The following is an 18332-nucleotide window of genomic DNA, read 5'->3' as shown; positions in this document are numbered from 1 at the left end:
CACTACAGACCTCCAAACTTTATGTGGACTCAAGAACAGCGTAGAGAGCTTCATGGACTGAGTTTCCAAGGCCAAGCAGCTGCATCCAAGCCTTACATCACAAAGTGCAATGCAAAGCGTCAAATGCAGTGGTGTAAAGCACTGCCACTGGACTCTAGAGCAGTGGAGACGTGTTCTCTTAAGTGCCAAATCTCGCTTCTCTGTCTGGCAATCTGATAGATGAGTCTGGGTTTGGCTGTTGCCAGGAGAATGGTACCTGTCTGACTGCATTTTGCCAAGTGTAAAGTTTGGTGGAGGGGGGATTATGGTGTGGGGTTGTTTTTCAATATTTGGGCTCGGCCACTTAGTTCCAGTGAAAGGAACACTTAAAGCTTCAGCACCAAGAGATTATGGACATTTCATGCTCCCCACTTTGTGGAAACAGTTACAGGACAGCCCTTTCTTGTTCCAACATGACTGCGCACCTGTACACAAAGTAAGGTCCATAAAGACATGATTGAGCAAGTTTGGTGTAGAAGAACTTGACTGGGCTACACTGAGTCCTGACCTCAACCTGACAGAACACCTTTGGCATGAATTAGAGCGGAGACTGTGAGCCAGGCCTTCTCGTCCAACATCAGTGTCTTACCTCACAAATGCTCTTCTGGAAGAATGGTCAACATTTCCATAAACACACGCCTAAACCTTGTGGAAAGAAGCCTTCATCATATTAAACCCTATGAATTAAGAATGGGATCTCACTCAAGTTCATATGCGTGTGAAAGCAGACGAGCAAATACTTTTGGCAGTATAGTGTATAGACAAATTTATCATTTATAGGGTATTTTCTATTGGTAGGTGACTGTACCAAACTCTAAACTTTATTTACCACTAAATTTGTGATTGTGATAATAATTCTTAAAATTTTGTCTTTTTAAAATTTTAGATTTTAGACCTTAGATTATTACATTGTAATGAAAGCACATTTGAAATAAAGCATCGTAGAGCTGATTCACTAACAAACTAAATTCTACAATTTGCATTGGATTGAATACAGATGAATCTATAAATCATGCTTTTCCTTGAATGGTGAGTTTATATGTTGTGCTCCAGAATCATCACATCTGAAATCTCCTCCATCCTCTACAGTGAGGTGTGATATGAGTAGAGAGATATTTCCTGCAGAGTGACCATTAATTAGCTGAACTCTGTCTCTGTACTGACCACTCCCACTGGATATCACTTACCCCGTGTTTGTATTTGTGTTGTATTTTCTCCAGATAAATATTTCAGGTGTGGTGTGTAATTCAGTGCAGTAGCAATGAAGCAGTACAGACCCTTTAGTATGAGCTGTGCGCACGCACAGGAACACACACCTACATACACATATATGCACACACACACATACACATACCTATGTAAAAAACCTACCTACATTTGCTGCTGCTTCTTTAGTGATGCATCATTTATCAATGCCTCAAAGACCCTTTAATCCAGCTGCTCTACATGTTACACATCCATGTTTTTCTGCTCATGCTTTACATTTGATTGTGATTACAGAACTCAAATATTCCGTTTAAACTGGATCTGAAAACGGTGCTATTTCTCAGTTAAGTGCGCAATCAAACTATTCAAACCATTAATCTTGTTTTGGAGTGAAAAAGAACTGATGCTTCAAAACTGACTGTTAGATGCTTCAGGCTAATCTGTTCTGACACATCAAGGCTAAACCAGAAATTATATTTCAGTCAAATTACTCACAGATTAACATGGTTTGCTTAACTCTTACATAATTATTGTTTAACCCATTCCAGTATGGATCACCCACTTATTTATTAGAGTACCTATTAGTTGTAGTAGGTAGGTCTTTCCAATTAACAGCATAAGATGGGCAACAGCCTGAAACTGTAAACTTGCAAAGTGCACCTGTATAGGAGGAGTTTCTGATAAAATGGCCAATGACTTTGAACATTTCATGTGACTTTCTTTTCATAGTTTTTAAATTCCAGTTCAGAAATGTTAATGTAAAGTGTAAATTCAAATAGTTGTTTTGCCCTTAAGGTATATTGAGATAAATATATTAGATAAATTATTTTCATAAGAAGGAAAATAATTTTTAAAAAATGAATAAGTGATTAAAAATTGACTAAGTAGGTGAAAAATGCTACATATTTTGTACAAACACAAGCTTTGTACAAAAATATGGAGCACCTGGAGTCACTTTTGGAAAAGTCATAAAATTTTAGGTTAAATTCATACTTAGGATGGTTTCATTGCTTTTAAATGTCAATATAGGTAAATGTTATGATCTGAGCAGTACAGAATGGTTAAGAATGGAATGCTAGAGAAATACTTTGCTTTGATTCATGCACAAAATAAATGAAACATTTGAACAAATAATACATGCATACACTAAACAATTGCATTGTTTTTTTGGGTTTACTTAACTCATTTGTTACACTTACTCATGCAAATCTAGTACCACATACTATTTCTTGTATAATTCTTAGTTACTTAGGTAAAATTAGTTAGGATCAATTAATTTGCATACGTCCTACAGACTGAAGGGTATTTAGCCTAAGGTAATAAAACATATATAAAGTTGGAGTAACTCATTTAGACAAATTCAAACCAACTCAAAAATGATTTGTTGAGATAGCAACTCAGTCATGTAACTTTTGAGAACTTTGGACATTTAAATGGGATCTTTGAATTGAACCTCTTGCAGTTTTGTTTAGTTTGTTAAGACTCCTCAGCTTGATCAATGCATCCTTGCATCATTCCACACACAGCTGAACCATAATATATTTTGTCATAAACACTATTACTGTCCACTGTCAAGGCATTGCAAGTTCACTTTTCCTCGCGTATCCTCCAAGTGGAATAGCCTGTGACACCTCCCGAGGGATTTGTCCAGGAGGCATCCTAACCAGATGCCCGAACCACCTCAGCTGGCTCCTCGCGATGTGGAGAATCAGCAGCTCTACTCCGAGTCCCTCCCGGATGACCGAACTTCTCACCCTATCTCTAAGGGAGAGTCCAGACATCCTGCAGAGGAAACTCATTTCAGCCGCTTGTATTCGCAATCTTATTCTTTCGGTCATTACCCAAAGCTCATGACCACAGGTGAGGGTGGGAACGTAGATCGACCGGTAAATTGAGAGCCTTGCCTTATAGCTCAGCTCTTTCTTTACCACAACAGACCGGTAAAGAGCCCGCATCACTGCTGACCCAGCACCAATCTGCCTGTCAATCTCCCGCTCCCTTGTACCGTCAGTCATGAACAAGACCCTGAGATACTTAAACTCTTCCACTTGAGGCAAGAGCTTATCCCCGACCCAGAGAGGGCTCTCCACCCTTTCCCACCCGAGGACCATGGCCTCGGATTTAGAGGTACTGATTCTCATCCCGGCTGCTTCACGGACAGACATGACATAAACCAGAATTACCACAGCAAACAGACCAAGACATTAAACAAAGACCAATACAAAGACCGGCGAACACAAGGGGCAAACACAGGGCTTAAATACAGAGGGAAAATGAGGGTCAGGTGAAAACAATCATGGCGGAGTTACAAACCAAAACAAAAAGGCACATGGAGTGGGAGGAGCCAATCGTGACACCTGAGCTCAGATACTGCTAGTTTACCGAAAGAAAAAGGAACAGAGTTGAATACAGCACGCTGTGCCATTCAATGCAATACAATTACAATAAAATACAATGCAATAAACTACAATACACAGTGCAATACAATAAAATATAATATACAAGTGCAGCTTATAATTCAGTGTTCATTTTAAGTGCTGCATAAAGAGATGAGTCTTCAGTCTGCGTTCAGACAGCCAGTGGGAGTTCATTCTACCACCTGGGCGCCAGTACAGAGACCATTCTCAATGCTTGTCTTCCATGCGCTTTGAAGGATGGCGGGTCAAGCCGAGCTGTGCTCAAAGCGCTTGTGGTACAGTTCGAGATTTCAGGGCTGGTCCATTTTTGGCTTTGTAGGCAAGCATTAGGGTTTTAAATCTGATGTGTGCAGCTACAGGAAGCCAGTGAAGGGATCGCAGCAGTGGGGTGACGTGGCTGAACTTGGGTAGATTGAAGACGAGCCGTGCTGCCGCATTCTGGATGAGTTGCAGAGGCTTGAGGGCCTGCATGGGAAAACCAGCCAAGAGTGAGTTGCAGTAGTCAAGCCTTGAGATGACAAGAGACTGCACTAGCACCTGGGCGGTGTCTTGGGTTAGAAAGGGTCGGATCCTTCGGATGTTGTACAGGAGAAACCTGCATGACCGAGTCAGGTTCGCGATGTGAGTTAAGAACGATAACTGGCCATCCAGACTCACACCAAGACTTCTTGCCTCTACAGATGGTTCTCCTCCTCTATTCTAGTGAATATGAGGTTATCACGCATGCTGCGATCCGCCATCGTATATTCCAAGAAACAGTTGTCCAGAAACTGTTCAAGGTTCTCTACTTTGAAAAAGTGTGTTCTTTTTATAGTTTTGTCTATGAACAGAATACTATTAATGTCCAGTTTCTGAACTAAACTTTCCTCGATGTCTTGCCAGGGTTAGTTTGTTCTACTTGTCCAATGTCTAATGTAAAGCAATTGATGTGATAGAAAGGAGTGGTAGAAATTTGGGGCTCCAAGTCCTTCAAGATATTTTGGTTTCTTGAGGGTAGCTAACTTAATTTGAGCCTTTTGGTGCTTCCAATAGAACTTCGTAACTGCAGTGTCAAGAGAAGAGAACCAGCCTGATGGTGGGGTAACAAGGGTCATAGAGAACAGATAACTGATTTGGGGAAGTATATTAATTTTAACTGCTGATATTCAGCCTATTAAATTTAATGGTAGTTTATTCCACCTTTCTAGATTATCCTTTATTTCTTGCATTAAAGGTATGTAGTTAAGTTTACACAAATTGTTTATGTTAGAAGAAATATGAATACCAAGATATTTAATAGACTGTATGATATGTTCAGACGATATATCATAGACCTCGTCATCCCAGTTGAATTTACTTAGAGGCAGAAACTCACATTTGGACCAATTAATGGAAAAGCCAGATGCCCTACTATACAATTTATCAGATCATGAAATGATGGAAGGGACAGTGAGGGGTTAGTAATATATAGTAAAACATCATCTGCATATAGACTGATTTTATGGTGGTATGACTTTTGACTGTCTGATAAACAATAAAGGTGATGAAGCTCACCCTTGTCGACATCCTCTTTGCAGCTGAAAGGGTCTGGATATATGTCTGTTAGTTGAGACTGAGGCAGAAGGTGAGTTGTATAGTTTGTTTTTATCCACTTGGTAATATGTGGAACAAATCCAAAGCGTTTAAGAGAAGCAAAGAGAAAGGACCGCTCTACCCTATCAAACGGCTTTTTCAGCATCCAAAGATGCTATTACACATGGTGATTATATATGGAGATTTTTCACTGTTATACTTATGAATTACAGTGAATAACCTACGTGTGGTCTCTGAGGACTGTCTCCCTTCGGTGAACCCAGTTTGATCAGTGCTTATGAGAGCAGGTATAACCAATTCCAATCTGATTGATAAAGCTTTACTTATGATTTTTATGTCTGAATTGATCAGTGAAATGGGATGATAGCTGGAGCAATCAGTGGATTTTTTATTTGGTTTTAAGATAAGTGTGAGAAGAGCTGTATCCATATGATAGGGTATGGATGTATTTTTGAACATTTCTGAGATTACTTAAAAAAAAAAAAAATAAGAGGCCAGAATTGTTTGTAGAATTCTGCTGGGTAGCCATCAGGCCCTGGAGATTTATGATTAGACTTTAGAACGAGGGCTTTGGTGACTTCTTCAGAGGAAAGAGGTCTGTCTGTTGATTCTGATACAGATGTAGGTAATGTAGGAAGGGAGACGCTGCTTAGGAATGCTTCAGTTACTTCCATTGAGGCTTTCTCATCAGAAGTATAGAGATTAGAGTAAAACAACCAAAATACATCATTGACATCTATCCTGAATGGACATCGGTCCTGAATGATCCTACCAGAAGGATTTCTGATATTGTTGTTTTTACTGACGTCTCAGTTTCCTGTTTTAATTGATTCGCTAAAATTTTTCCAGTTTTATTTCCAAATTCAAATGGCTGTTGTCTAAGTTTGAGCACAGCCTCTTCTGTCTTCTTTTTTGTAGTATAGTATTGAGTTCGTATTTAATTTTCATTAGTTCTTTATTGATTTGATCAGTAGGTGTCTTAGAGGCCAGAAGGTCCCATCTCTTCACCTCATCTTGCAGCTTTTGTTCTTATAGGTCTTTCTTCTTTATTCTTTCTCCAACAATTATAAAAAATGAGTCAGAGAATTTATATAATTCTGAGAAGAGTGAATGAAAAAGAAGCAGGAGAATCTGTATTTGGTCTGTATATATTTACTAAAGTTAAGGTATCTTTCCCAATAGTGCCATTAATAATAATGTAACGGCCCTCTGGATCGGTCAGTATATAGTTACTTATGAATGTTCTTCCTGATCAAGTACCACATTTTTAAAAATTATATACAGAGTGATAAGCCTGGCCAATCCATTTGGTGGTTAATTTCCAAGATCTTGAATAAAACATATGTCAGATTTTAAACTATTGAGATGGTTTAACACTTTTGTTCTTTTGGCAGGGGAGACAATTCCTCTTATATTCCATGAGAATCCAAGATCAAAAAGAATTGGACCTGTGTGCTGAAAGGGAGATGTACTCATGTGGTGTAAAAATATTGTAGATGTTGTATGCAGATGGAATTTATCACATGTGTCTGATAGGATGTGCAGGAATATGATAGCATATGATGGTATATGCAGATATGCAGAGTGTGTAGCTGTGATATGATCAGATATGGAGTGGTATGATTGGGTATGCAGACTGGATAAGAAGGGCTATGTTGGGATGTTATAGGATGTGAAAGGATATCTTTATGGGATATGCTGGAGATAAAACAATACAGTCATGTGAAAACAGAAAACATTAGGACACCCTATATATATATATATATATATATATATATATATATATATATATATATATATAATATAGGGTGTCCTAATGTTTTCTAAAATATATATATTTAACATATTTGGATCAATTTTAACAATACTGTGAGATCCAAGTAATATGACTAAACAACAAAAAATTAAAGGACTTTTTACAATTTTCTGTAAAATGTAATTTTAAAAGAATGTAATTTCTGGTGAGGCATAAATTAGAACACCTCTACATATTGCCCCACTTCAAATAAAGATCACACACACACACTGGTGTATCACATCAGGTGCACATGATCAGAAGGTCTTACCATTGATCAATCGTTACCCAGCATTTTGAACGAGGCTTGCTTTATTTAAACCTCAGAAAATTAGTTTGGTGAGTCCCTGACTGTTGAAGTGAGAGGGAGCACCATGGTGAGGTCCAAAGAGCTGTCTGAAGCCCTCAGAAAGATGACTGTGACTGCTTATGAGTCTGGTAAGGGATTTAAAAAGATCTCAAATTTGACGTCAGCCATTCCACCATCCGGAAAATTTTTTACAAGTGGAGAACATTCAAAACAACTGTGACCATGCCCAGGTCTGGCCGTCCAAGCAAGTTTACCCCCAGAGCAGACCGTAAGATGCTAAAAGAAGTCATGAAAAATCTTAAAATTTCATCACAGGACCTATGGCAGGCTTTTACTACTGTTGGTGTGAAAGTGCATGACTCAACTATCAGAACGAGACTGCACAAGTTTAATGTTCATGGGAGGTGTGCAAGGAGGAAACCTTAAAAACCAGCCAGACTGTTTTCTTTGGACAGTTGAGTCTAAAATTGAATTATTTGGACACCAGAACAGAAGACATGTTTGGCGTAAACCAAATACAGCATTCCAAGAAAAGAACCTCATACCAACTGTGAAGCATGGAGGTGGAAGTATCATGGTTTGGGGATGCTTTGCTGCAGCAGGACCTGTCCAGCTCAGTCGGGTTTGATGGTTTCCGAGCATGGACAGCCCGTTTAAATCACACCACAGATTTTCAGTAATATTCAGGTCTGGGGACTGAGATGGCCATTCCAGAACCTTGTACTTGTTCCTCTGCATGAATGCCTTAGTAGATTTTGAGCAGTGTTTAGGGTCATTGTCTTGTTGAAGTATCCAGCCCCGGCGCAACTTCAACTTTGTCACTGATTCTTGAACATTGTTCTCAAGAATCTGCTGATATTGACTGGAATCCATGCGCCCCTCAACTTTAACAGGATTCCCAGTACCTGCACTGGCCACACAGCCCCACAGCATGATTTTTGTTGTGCAGCAAGTGTTTGTTTTGGAATGCTGTGTTCTTTTCCCACCATGCATACCGCCCCTTGTTATGTCCAAATAACTCAATTTTAGTTCCACAGCACTTTATTCCAAAATGAAGCTGGCTTGTCTAAATGTGCTTTAGCATACCTCAAGCGACTCTGTTTGTGTCGTGTGCGCAGAAAAGGCTTCTTCTGCATTACTCTCCCATACAGCCTCTCCTTGAGCAAAGTGCGCTGAATAGTTGAACGATGCACAGTGACACCATCTGCAGCAAGATGATGTTGTAGGTCTTTGGAGCTGGTCTGTGGGTTGAATATGGCTGTTCTCACCATCCTTCGCCTCTGCCAGTCTGAGATTTTTCTTGGCCTGCCACTTCGGGCCTTAACTGGAACTGTGCCTGTGGTCCATTTCCTCACTACGTTCCTCACAGTGGAAGCTGACAGCTGAAATCTGCGAGATAGCTTTTTGTATCCTTCCCCTAAACCACGATGTTGAACAATCTTTGTTTTCAGGTCATTTGAAAGTTGTTTTGAGGCTCCCATGTTGCAACTTTTCAGAGAAGATGCAAAGAGGAGAAACACTTGCAGTTGGCCACCTTAACCCTTTCTCATAATTGGATTCACCTGTGTATGTAGGTCAAGGGTCACTGAGCTTACAAAACAAATGTTGTGTTCCAATAATTAGTGCTAAAGATATTCAAATCAATAAAATGACAAGGGTGCCCAAACTTATGCACCTGCCTAATTGTGTTTAAATAATTATTGCACACTTTCTGTAAATCCTATGAACTTCATGTCACTTCTCAAACATCACTGTGTCCGTCTGCTATATGATATACTTAACTGCTGATCCGAACAACTAATGATTTATAAAGGCAAATCATGAAAATTATTAAATTATTTCCAAACTTTTGCATACCACTGTGCGTGTGTGTATATATGTGTGTGTGTGTGGATGCAATGTTGGTATGTGGTAAATGTGTAAATTATGATGGGACATGATGGAATATGTTATGAGATATGAAGGGATGTGAATGTGATATGTTGTGAATTGTAAACTCACCTGTCTTTTCTGTTTTCTCTTCATCCTTTTTTGCTCTTGTCTCGTCCTCCTAAATGAAACAATACAGAGTAAGACACAGATACTGCACATATCTGTGTAAGTGTGTGTGTGTGTGTGTGTGTGTGTGTGTACCTCTGCATCTCTAGTAGATGACTCCTCCTATCAGCACCAGGGGTATCAGTATCGACAGAAGAACATGACTTGTGTTGAAAGTGGAATAACCTGTGTCCAGAAAGAAATGAAGAAGTTTGAATATTTATGCAGTTTGGTTCACCAGAGTGCAGCCTGCAGAAACACACATCAGTGGGATCAGATTGTAAAATCAAATCAAATTTAATTTATTTGTGCGGCACTTTTTACAACTGATGTTGTCTCAAAGCAGCTTCACAGAATTCCAGGAAAGACAATGTTTTAACATGAAATGTAAAACCCCAGGTGAGCAAGCCAGGGGCAACAGTGGCAAGGAAAACGTCTGTAACGAGGAACGAGGTAGCGGACGCATGTGCGGAGGTAAGCGACTTCTATTGAGGGCAAATCCAAAATCAGGGTCATAACGGTCCAGGGTCAATGAGCCAATTCGGAGAGATCGTGGGGCAGACATGACATAAACAAGAAGCCAACTAAACACAGACAGGGATTCAAACAACAACACATCCAACTACAAAGACCAGCCAAGACAAAGTGCAAACACAGGGCTTAAGTACAACAGGGTTAACAAGGCACAGGTGGAAACCACGTGACGACAATCATGGGTGGAGACATGAAAAGAGGGGATGGACAAAACCAAATCAAAGGGGCACGTGGAAGTTCAAAAAACATGAACACATGGACAGGACTGGGAGGGCCCAATAGTGCAAGACATTTAGGGGTTTCATCATCTACAGTCCACAATATAATCAAAAGATTCAGAGAATCTGGAGAAATCTCTGCAAGTACAGAGATTGAATGCCCGTGACCTTCGATCCCTCAGGCGGCACTGCATTAAAACCCGGCATCATTCTGTAACGGATATTCGCACATGGGCTCAGGAACACTTCAGAAAACCACTGTCAGTGAACTCAGTTCGTCGCTCCATCTACAAGTGCAAGTTAAAACTCTGCCATGCAAAACGAAGCCACATATCAACAACACCCAGAGACACTGCCGGCTTCTCTGGGCCCAAGCTCATCTGAGATGGACTGACACAGAGTGGAAAAGTGTCCTGTGGTCTGACGAGTCCATATGTCACATTGTTTTTGGAAGTCATGGACGTCGTGTCCTCCGGGCCAAAGAGGAAAAGGACTGTCTGGATTGTTTTCAGTGCAAAGTTCAAAAGCCAGCATCTCTGATGGTGTGGGGGTGTGTTAGTGCCCATGGCAGGGGTAACATGCACATCTGTGAAGGCCCCATTAATACTGAAAGGTAAATACAGGTTTTGGAGCAACATCTGCTGCCATCCAAGCAGCGTCTTTTTCAGGGATGTCCTGCTTATTTCAGCAAGACAATGCCAAGCCACATTCTGCACGTGTTACAAAAGCGTGGCTTCGTAGTAAAAGAGGACCAGGTTGGTGATTGAGTAATGAAATGATAATAATTTGAAACAAATTAAAAATAACCAGAATATTTTGTAGCTATTGCTACAAATAAGTTAGTAAACAGAAAACTAATGGAAACAAACTTTTCTTTTTATTGCTTTGTGTTTTACAAAGTAAAGGAAAAAGATGCCACGTCCAGCTTAATAACGTCTTAATGAACATATCTCACCAATTCCTTTAAACCTGAATACCATTGTGTAATTTTATAATCTTATGATTATTATCCCAGGAACAATGAAGTAGCTGTGTTAAAAAAAAAATCTGCAAAATAAGATGTTACTCGGGAGCTAACTGGCTAACAGTTAGCATACTATCACAGTTTCAACCACAAAGGGACAATTGAGTTCAATAGACTTCCAATAAAGACGCAGCTAGAGAACTGGTCATCATACAGTTACAGTGAATTAAAATAATTAGCAGTTCATTTTTACAAATGTTGATTTATAAACACTCTGTAAAAAACTAAATTCTTAATATGTCTGTCTGGTGTGTTAAACAGGCAGAAAAGATAATAAAGTGGAGCTTAGACTCTGGAATGTACAACCCACCACAACTCGTGATCAAGTTGATCAAGAAGTTAAAGAGTCGAGACACATGGATCGTAAAAATGCAGATATAAACAGTGTTTTACCTTCAACAGTGAGCCTGATGTCTGTGTATCCACTCCCTTTACTATCACACCTGTAATCTCCTCCATCCTCTTCAGTCAGGTGTGATATGAGTAGAGAGAGATTTCCTGGAGAGTGACCATTAACCAGCTGAAATCTGTCTCTGTACTGACCACTCCCACTGGATATCTCTTCCCACATATTTGTCACTGTCTTGTATTTCCACCCGCTGAATATCTCAGGTGTGGTGTGTAGGTCAGTGCAGTAGCAGGGCAGCAGGACTGACCCTCCTGTATGAGCTGTGATACGCAATGGTCTTTCATGGTTCACCAGAGTGCAGCCTGCAGAAACACATCAGTGGGATCAGATTGTAAAATCAAATCAAATCAAATTAAATTTATTTCTGTGGCACTTTTTACAATTGATGTTGTCACAAAGCAGCTTCACAGAATTCCAGTAAAGAAAGTTTTAACATGAAATGTAAAACCCCAGGTGAGCGAGCCAGGGGCAACAGTGGCAAGGAAAAAGTCCCTCAGAACAAGGGGGGACGCATCTTCCTCTGGTCAAACTACTTACAAATTATTGTAAGTTATTACAATATAATTATAAAAAAAAGGACTCTATACACAGGACTGCTGTTATTCTCATGTCTACTGATTAATTATACACTCTTTATATGACATTTTGATTACATTTTTTATTGTATGTAGAATCAACCAACAGCTTTGTGTGATCACATTCAAAATACCAATTATTCTTCATGAACTAAGAAAGATAAACAGAACAGATATGCAACACCAATTGAAGTGAAGTTGGGACATTGTATAAAATATAAATAAAAACAGAATAAGATGATTTGCAAATCCTTTTCAACCTATTTTTAAATAAATACACTACAGAGACAAGATATTTAATGTTCAAATGGATAAACTATTGTTTTTTGCAGATATTCACTCATTTTGTATTTGATTCCTATAACACGTTCCAAAGAAGTTGGGACAGGGCAGCAAAAGACTGGGAAAGTTGAGGAATGCTCAATAAACACCTGTTTGGAACATTCCACAGGTGAACAGGTTAATTGGAAACAGGTGAGTGTCATGATTGGGTATAAAGGGAGCATCCCTGAAAGGCTCAGTCATTCACAAGCCAGGATGGGGCGAGGTTCACCTTTGTGAACAACTGCGTGAGCAAGTAGTCCAACAGTTTACCAACGTTTCACAATGTGCTACTGCAAGGAATTTAGGGGTTTCATCATCTACAGTCCATAATATCATCAAAAGATTCAGAAGCCGCCAAAAACAATGATAATGATAATTATTGGTGAGCTAACTGGCTAAACATTAGCATGTCCATTTCTAAGGACTTCCAATAAAGAGACAACTAGAGAGCTGCTCATCATACAGTTACAGTGAATTACACGAGTGTGTATAAAACTCTTCTCAGTATGTTTCACTGTTCTGGTGTGTTAAACAGGCAGAAAAGCTAAAGGAAGTAAAGCTTAGACTTAGGAATGCACTGTCCCACCTCAACAAGTGATCACGTTGATCCAGAAGTTAAAAAGCTGAGACATGTTGAATGTAAAAATGGGGAGTTCTGCTAAAAACGTCACAACCAAAAACTGCAGAACACATGTCTAAATCTTCAGAAGTGTTCTGATTGTTTGGTTTGTGATAAGTGTGAGTTGAATCTTTGTTTTTTAATAAAATAAACATCAAGGTAAAGGTCATTCAAAGTAACATGAATATGAAGCAAAATGTAGTTTATATTTACAGAGAACATTAAAATATTCATTATTTCACAATTTTAAAGAGCACATTAAAAACAACCCTTCCTCTACTGCAGTGCTTTACCTTGTAAAGTGAGTTTGATGATTATATGGGAACCTTTAACAGCACAGATGTAATGTCCTCCATCCTCTTCAGTCAGGTGAGATATGAGTAGAGAGAGATTTCCTGGAGAGTGACCATTAACCAGCTGAACTCTGTCTCTGTACTGACCACTCTCGCTGGATATCTCTTCCCATGTGAATGCATTTCTGTTCTCTTTCTTCCAGCTGAATCTCTCAGGTTTGCTGTGTAGGTCAGTGCAGAAGCAGGGCAGCAGGACTGACCCTCCTGCAGGAGCTTTGATAGAGGATCCATTTTCATTTTTCACCAAAGTGCAGACTGCAGAAACATCAGTAAGATAAATTTACCTTCATTGTCTCCTTGTATGATTTTGTTACACTTTTCTCAAGTATGTGGACACAAACAAAAATATCAAAGACAAATCAGATGAAGCAGAAACATCTGAAGCTCAGCTGCAGTCGGTGTGCTGTGCTTACCATCAGACGGTTTTGGGTAACTTGCAGTTGAAGTGCTGGAAGTGGTTTGGACTGTAGGTGTTGTAGTTTTAGGTGGGTTTAAAACTAGAGATGAAAGAGTTTCATAGTCAGTGCAGTAACAGAACATCAGTGGGCAGATCACTGTACATACACAGTAACATTAACACCTTTTATTGTAAATGATCAGAACAGCATTCAGTAAATTTTGCAGTCAGACTTTGTTTTTATGGACCACTGTAAATCAGGTAGCTTTTCAATGCTCAGTCAGTCTTTCAATAACATGCAAGCATTCAGGTTTACTAAGTACAACAAGTGACGTGTGATAGATTCTCTTAATGTGAAATTAAGCCTAACCCTAACATTGACTTCAACACTAAACCTACACCTACTCCAAAATCTAACCTTAACTTCAAAACTACACCCACACCTAATTCTAAAACTAATCCTAACCTTAACTTGAACATTAAACCCACAACTTCTCCTAAATCTAACCTTAACTTCAACAAAGTTAGTGAATGGTACAATATCTGAAAAAATCTTTCACTTTCTCTTTTGTGTTATTTGGTATTAAAATACTGCTCCTTCTTCATGAAGAACAAGGCTATGGAAACTCTGAATAGTAAGATGAAAAACATGGATCTACGTTCTTCTTAAGTTCCACATATGTTTTTCAGCGTTTAACAACAACCAGTAAAATCATATCTAGCATCACTTGTACATTTCAGCCGTCAGGAACTCCCACAGAAAAAAGAAAGATATAAAAATAAAAATCCTCTCATTATTTTTTCCACTAATGTATGATAAAATATTGGCTAACACTGGGCAGCTATACGGCAAAAATTAGCATGATACACCACATTCATTGGTCCAGTTCAAGCATAATATGGTTTTCCTGTTTAAGTTTTAGAAACCAGGCCAAAAAAATCCATCCATCCATCCATTTTCTAAGCCGCGTCTCCGTCAGGGGGGAGCTGGAGCGGCCAAAAAAAAAATGCTAATGATAATTACTGGTGAGCTAACTGGCTAAACATTAGCATGCCATCGCAGCTTCACAGTCCAGTTCTAAGGACTTCCAATAAAGAGACAACTAGAGAGCTGCTCATCATACAGTTACAGTGAATTACACGAGTGTGTATAAAACTCAGTCAGAGTGTGTATAAAGGTCAGTCAAAGTAACATGAATATGAAGCTAAATGTAGTTTATATTTACTGAGAACATTAAAATATTCATTATTTCACAATTTTAAAGAGCACATTAAAAACAACCCTTCCTCTACTGCAGTGCTTTACCTTGTAAAGTGAGTTTGATGATTATATGGGAACCTTTAACAGCACAGATGTAATCTCCTCCATCCTCTTCAGTCAGGTGAGATATGAGTAGAGAGAGATTTCCTGGAGAGTGACCATTAACCAGCTGAACTCTGTCTCTGTACTGACCACTCCCACTGGATATCTTTTCTCTCCTTTTTGTGTGTCTGTTCTCTTTCTTCCAGCTGAATCTCTCAGGTGTGGTGTGTAGGTCAGTGCAGTAGCAGGGCAGCAGTACTGACCTTCCTGTATGAGCTGTGATACCCAATGCTCTTTCATGGTTCACCAGAGTGCAGCCTGCAGAAACACATCAGTGGGATCAGATTTTAAAATCAAATCAAATGAAATTTATTTCTGTGGCACTTTTTACAACTGATTTTGTCTCAAAGCAGCTTCACAGAATTCCAGTAAAGAAAGTTTTAACATGAAATGTAAAACCCCAGGTGAGCGAGCCAGGGGCAACAGTGGCAAGGAAAAAGTCCCTCAGAACAAGGGGGGACGCATCTTCCTCTGGTCAAACTACTTACAAATTATTGTAAGTTATTACAATATAATTATAAAAAAAAGGACTCTATACACAGGACTGCTGTTATTCTCATGTCTACTGATTAATTATACACTCTTTATATGACATTTTGATTACATTTTTTATTGTATGTGGCATCAACCAACAGCTTTGTGTGATCACATTTAAAATACCAATTATTCTTCATGAACTAAGAACGATAAACAGAACAGATATGCAACACCAATTGAAGTGAAGTTGGGACATTGTATAAAATATAAATAAAAACAGAATTAAATTATTTGCAAATCCTTTTCAACCTATTTTTAAATAAATAAACTACAAAGACAAGATATTTAATGTTCAAATGGATAAACTTTATTGTTTTTTGCAAATATTCACTCATTTTGAATTTGATTCCTATAACACGTTCCAAAGAAGTTGGGACAGGGCAGCAAAAGACTTGGAAAGCTGAGGAATGCTCAATAAACACCTGTTTGGAACATTCCACAGGTGAACAGGTTAATTGGAAACAGGTGAGTGTCATGATTGGGTATAAAGGGAGCATCCCTGAAAGGCTCAGTCATTCACAAGCCAGGATGGGGTGAGGTTCACCTTTGTGAACAACTGCGTGAGCAAATAGTCCAACAGTTTAACAACGTTTCACAATGTGCTACTGCAAGGAATTTAGGGGTTTCATCATCTACAGTCCATAATATCATCAAAAGATTCAGAGAATCTGGAGAAATCTCTGCAAATAAGCAGCAAGACAGAAAACCACCATTTAATGCCTGTGACCTTCGATCCCTCAGGCGGCGCTGCATTAAAAACCCACATCATTCTGTAACGGATATTCCCACATGGGCTCAGGAACACTTCAGAAAACCACTGTCAGTGAACACAGTTCGTCGCTCCATCTACAAGTGCAGGTTAAAACTCTGCCATGCAAAGCGAAGCCACATATCAACAACACCCAGAAACACCGCCGGCTTCTCTGGGCCCGAGCTCATCTGAGATGGACTGACGCAAAGTGGAAAAGTGTCCTGTGGTCTGACGAGTCCACATTTCACATTGTTTTTGGAAATCATGGACGTCGTGTCCTTCGGGCCAAAGAGGAAAAGGACTGTCCGGATTGTTATCAGTGCAAAGTTCAAAAGCCAGCATCTCTGATGGTCTGGGGGTGTGTTAGTGCCCATGGCAGGGGTAACATGCACATCTGTGAAGGCCCCATTAATGCTGAAAGGTACATACAGGTTTTGGAGCAACATCTGCTGCCATCCAAGCAGCGTCTTTTTCAGGGATGTCCTGCTTATTTCAGCAAGACGATGCCAAGCCACATTCTGCACGTGTTACAACAGCGTGGCTTCGTAGTAAAAGAGGACCAGGTTGGTGATTGAGTAATGAAATGATAATAATTTGAAACGAATTAAAAATAACCAGAATATTTTGTAGCTATTGCTACAAATAAGTTAGTAAACAGAAAACTAATGGAAAAAAACTTGTTTTATCTCTTTGTGTTTTATAAGGTAAAGAAAAAGATGCCACGTCCAGCTTAATAACTTCTTAATCAACATATCTCACCAATTCCTTTAAAGCTGAATACCATTGTATAATTTTATAATCTTATGATTATTATCCCAGGAACAATGAAGTAGTTGTGTTAAAAAAATAAATCCTGCAAAATAAGATATTACTGGAGAGCTAACTGGCTAACAGTTAGCATACTATCACAGTTTCAATCACAAAGGGACAATTGAGTTCAATAGACTTCCAATAAAGACGCAGCTAGAGAACTGGTCATCATACAGTTACAATGAATTAAAATAATTAGCAGTTCATTTTTACAAATGTTGATTTATAAACACTCTGTAAAAAACTAAATTCTTCATATGTTTGTTTGGTGTGTTAAACAGGCAGAAAAGATAATAAAGTGGAGCTTAGACTCTGGAATATACAACCCACCACTACACGTGATAAAGTTGATCAAGAAGTTAAAGAGTCGAGACACATGGATCGTAAAAATGCAGATATAAACAGTGTTTTACCTTCAACAGTGAGCCTGATGTCTATGTGTTCACCTCCTCCAACATCACACCTGTACACTCCTCGATCCTCTTCAGTCAGGTGTGATATGAGCAGAGAGAGATTTCCTGGAGAGTGACCATTAAACAGCTGAACTCTGTCTCTGTACTGACCACTCCCACTGGATATCACTTCCCACATGTTTGTCACTGTGTTGAGTTTCTTCCAGCTGATTGTCTCAGGTTTCCTGTGTAGGTCAGTGCAGTAGCAGGGCAGCAGGACTGACCTTCCTGCATGAGCTTTGATAGAGGGTCCATTTTCCTTTTTCACCAAAGTGCAGTCTGCAGAAACATCAGTAAGATAAATTTACTTTCATTGTCTCTTTGTATGATTTTGTTACACTTTTCTCAAGTATGTGGACACAAACAAAAATATCAAACACAAATCAAATGAAGGAGAAACATCTTAAGCTCAGCTGCAGTCGGTGTGCTGTGCTTACCATCAGACGGTTGTGGGTAACTTGCAGTGGAAGTGCTGGAAGTGGTTTGCACTGTAGTAGGTGTTGTAGTTTTAGGTGGGTCTAAAACTAGAGATGAAAGAGTTTTATAGTCAGTACAGTAACAGAACATCAGTGGGCAGATCACTGTATATA

At 39.2% G+C, this 18332-nt stretch overlaps 1 protein-coding gene across 2 annotated transcripts in view; it reads right to left on the bottom strand.

Annotated features, from left to right (window-relative positions):
* Window positions 1-4097: 4097 nt before the first annotated feature.
* LOC108414728 (polymeric immunoglobulin receptor-like) overlaps window positions 4098-18332 on the bottom strand; it is a 28223-nt gene continuing 13988 nt past the window's right edge. Inside the window, exons 7-15 of one of the 2 annotated variants that reach the window (XM_017687627.2) lie at window positions 18180-18266; window positions 17704-18021; window positions 15136-15450; window positions 13846-13929; window positions 13373-13687; window positions 11546-11863; window positions 9473-9562; window positions 9341-9389; window positions 4098-4127 (exon numbers count right to left, since the gene is read on the bottom strand). In XM_017687627.2, coding sequence (XP_017543116.2) covers window positions 9483-9562; window positions 11546-11863; window positions 13373-13687; window positions 13846-13929; window positions 15136-15450; window positions 17704-18021; window positions 18180-18266 — 1517 coding nt within the window. In that variant the 3' untranslated portion in view covers window positions 4098-4127; window positions 9341-9389; window positions 9473-9482. The remainder of the gene's footprint in view (window positions 4128-9340; window positions 9390-9472; window positions 9563-11545; window positions 11864-13372; window positions 13688-13845; window positions 13930-15135; window positions 15451-17703; window positions 18022-18179; window positions 18267-18332) is intronic. The other variant, XM_017687628.2, reaches the window with a different exon arrangement.

Source organism: Pygocentrus nattereri, chromosome 4, assembly GCF_015220715.1.
Source record: "Pygocentrus nattereri isolate fPygNat1 chromosome 4, fPygNat1.pri, whole genome shotgun sequence".
Lineage (NCBI taxonomy): Eukaryota > Metazoa > Chordata > Actinopteri > Characiformes > Serrasalmidae > Pygocentrus > Pygocentrus nattereri.
The sequence above is the reverse complement of the archived record's forward strand: the minus strand, read 5'-3'. Positions and strand labels throughout refer to the sequence as shown.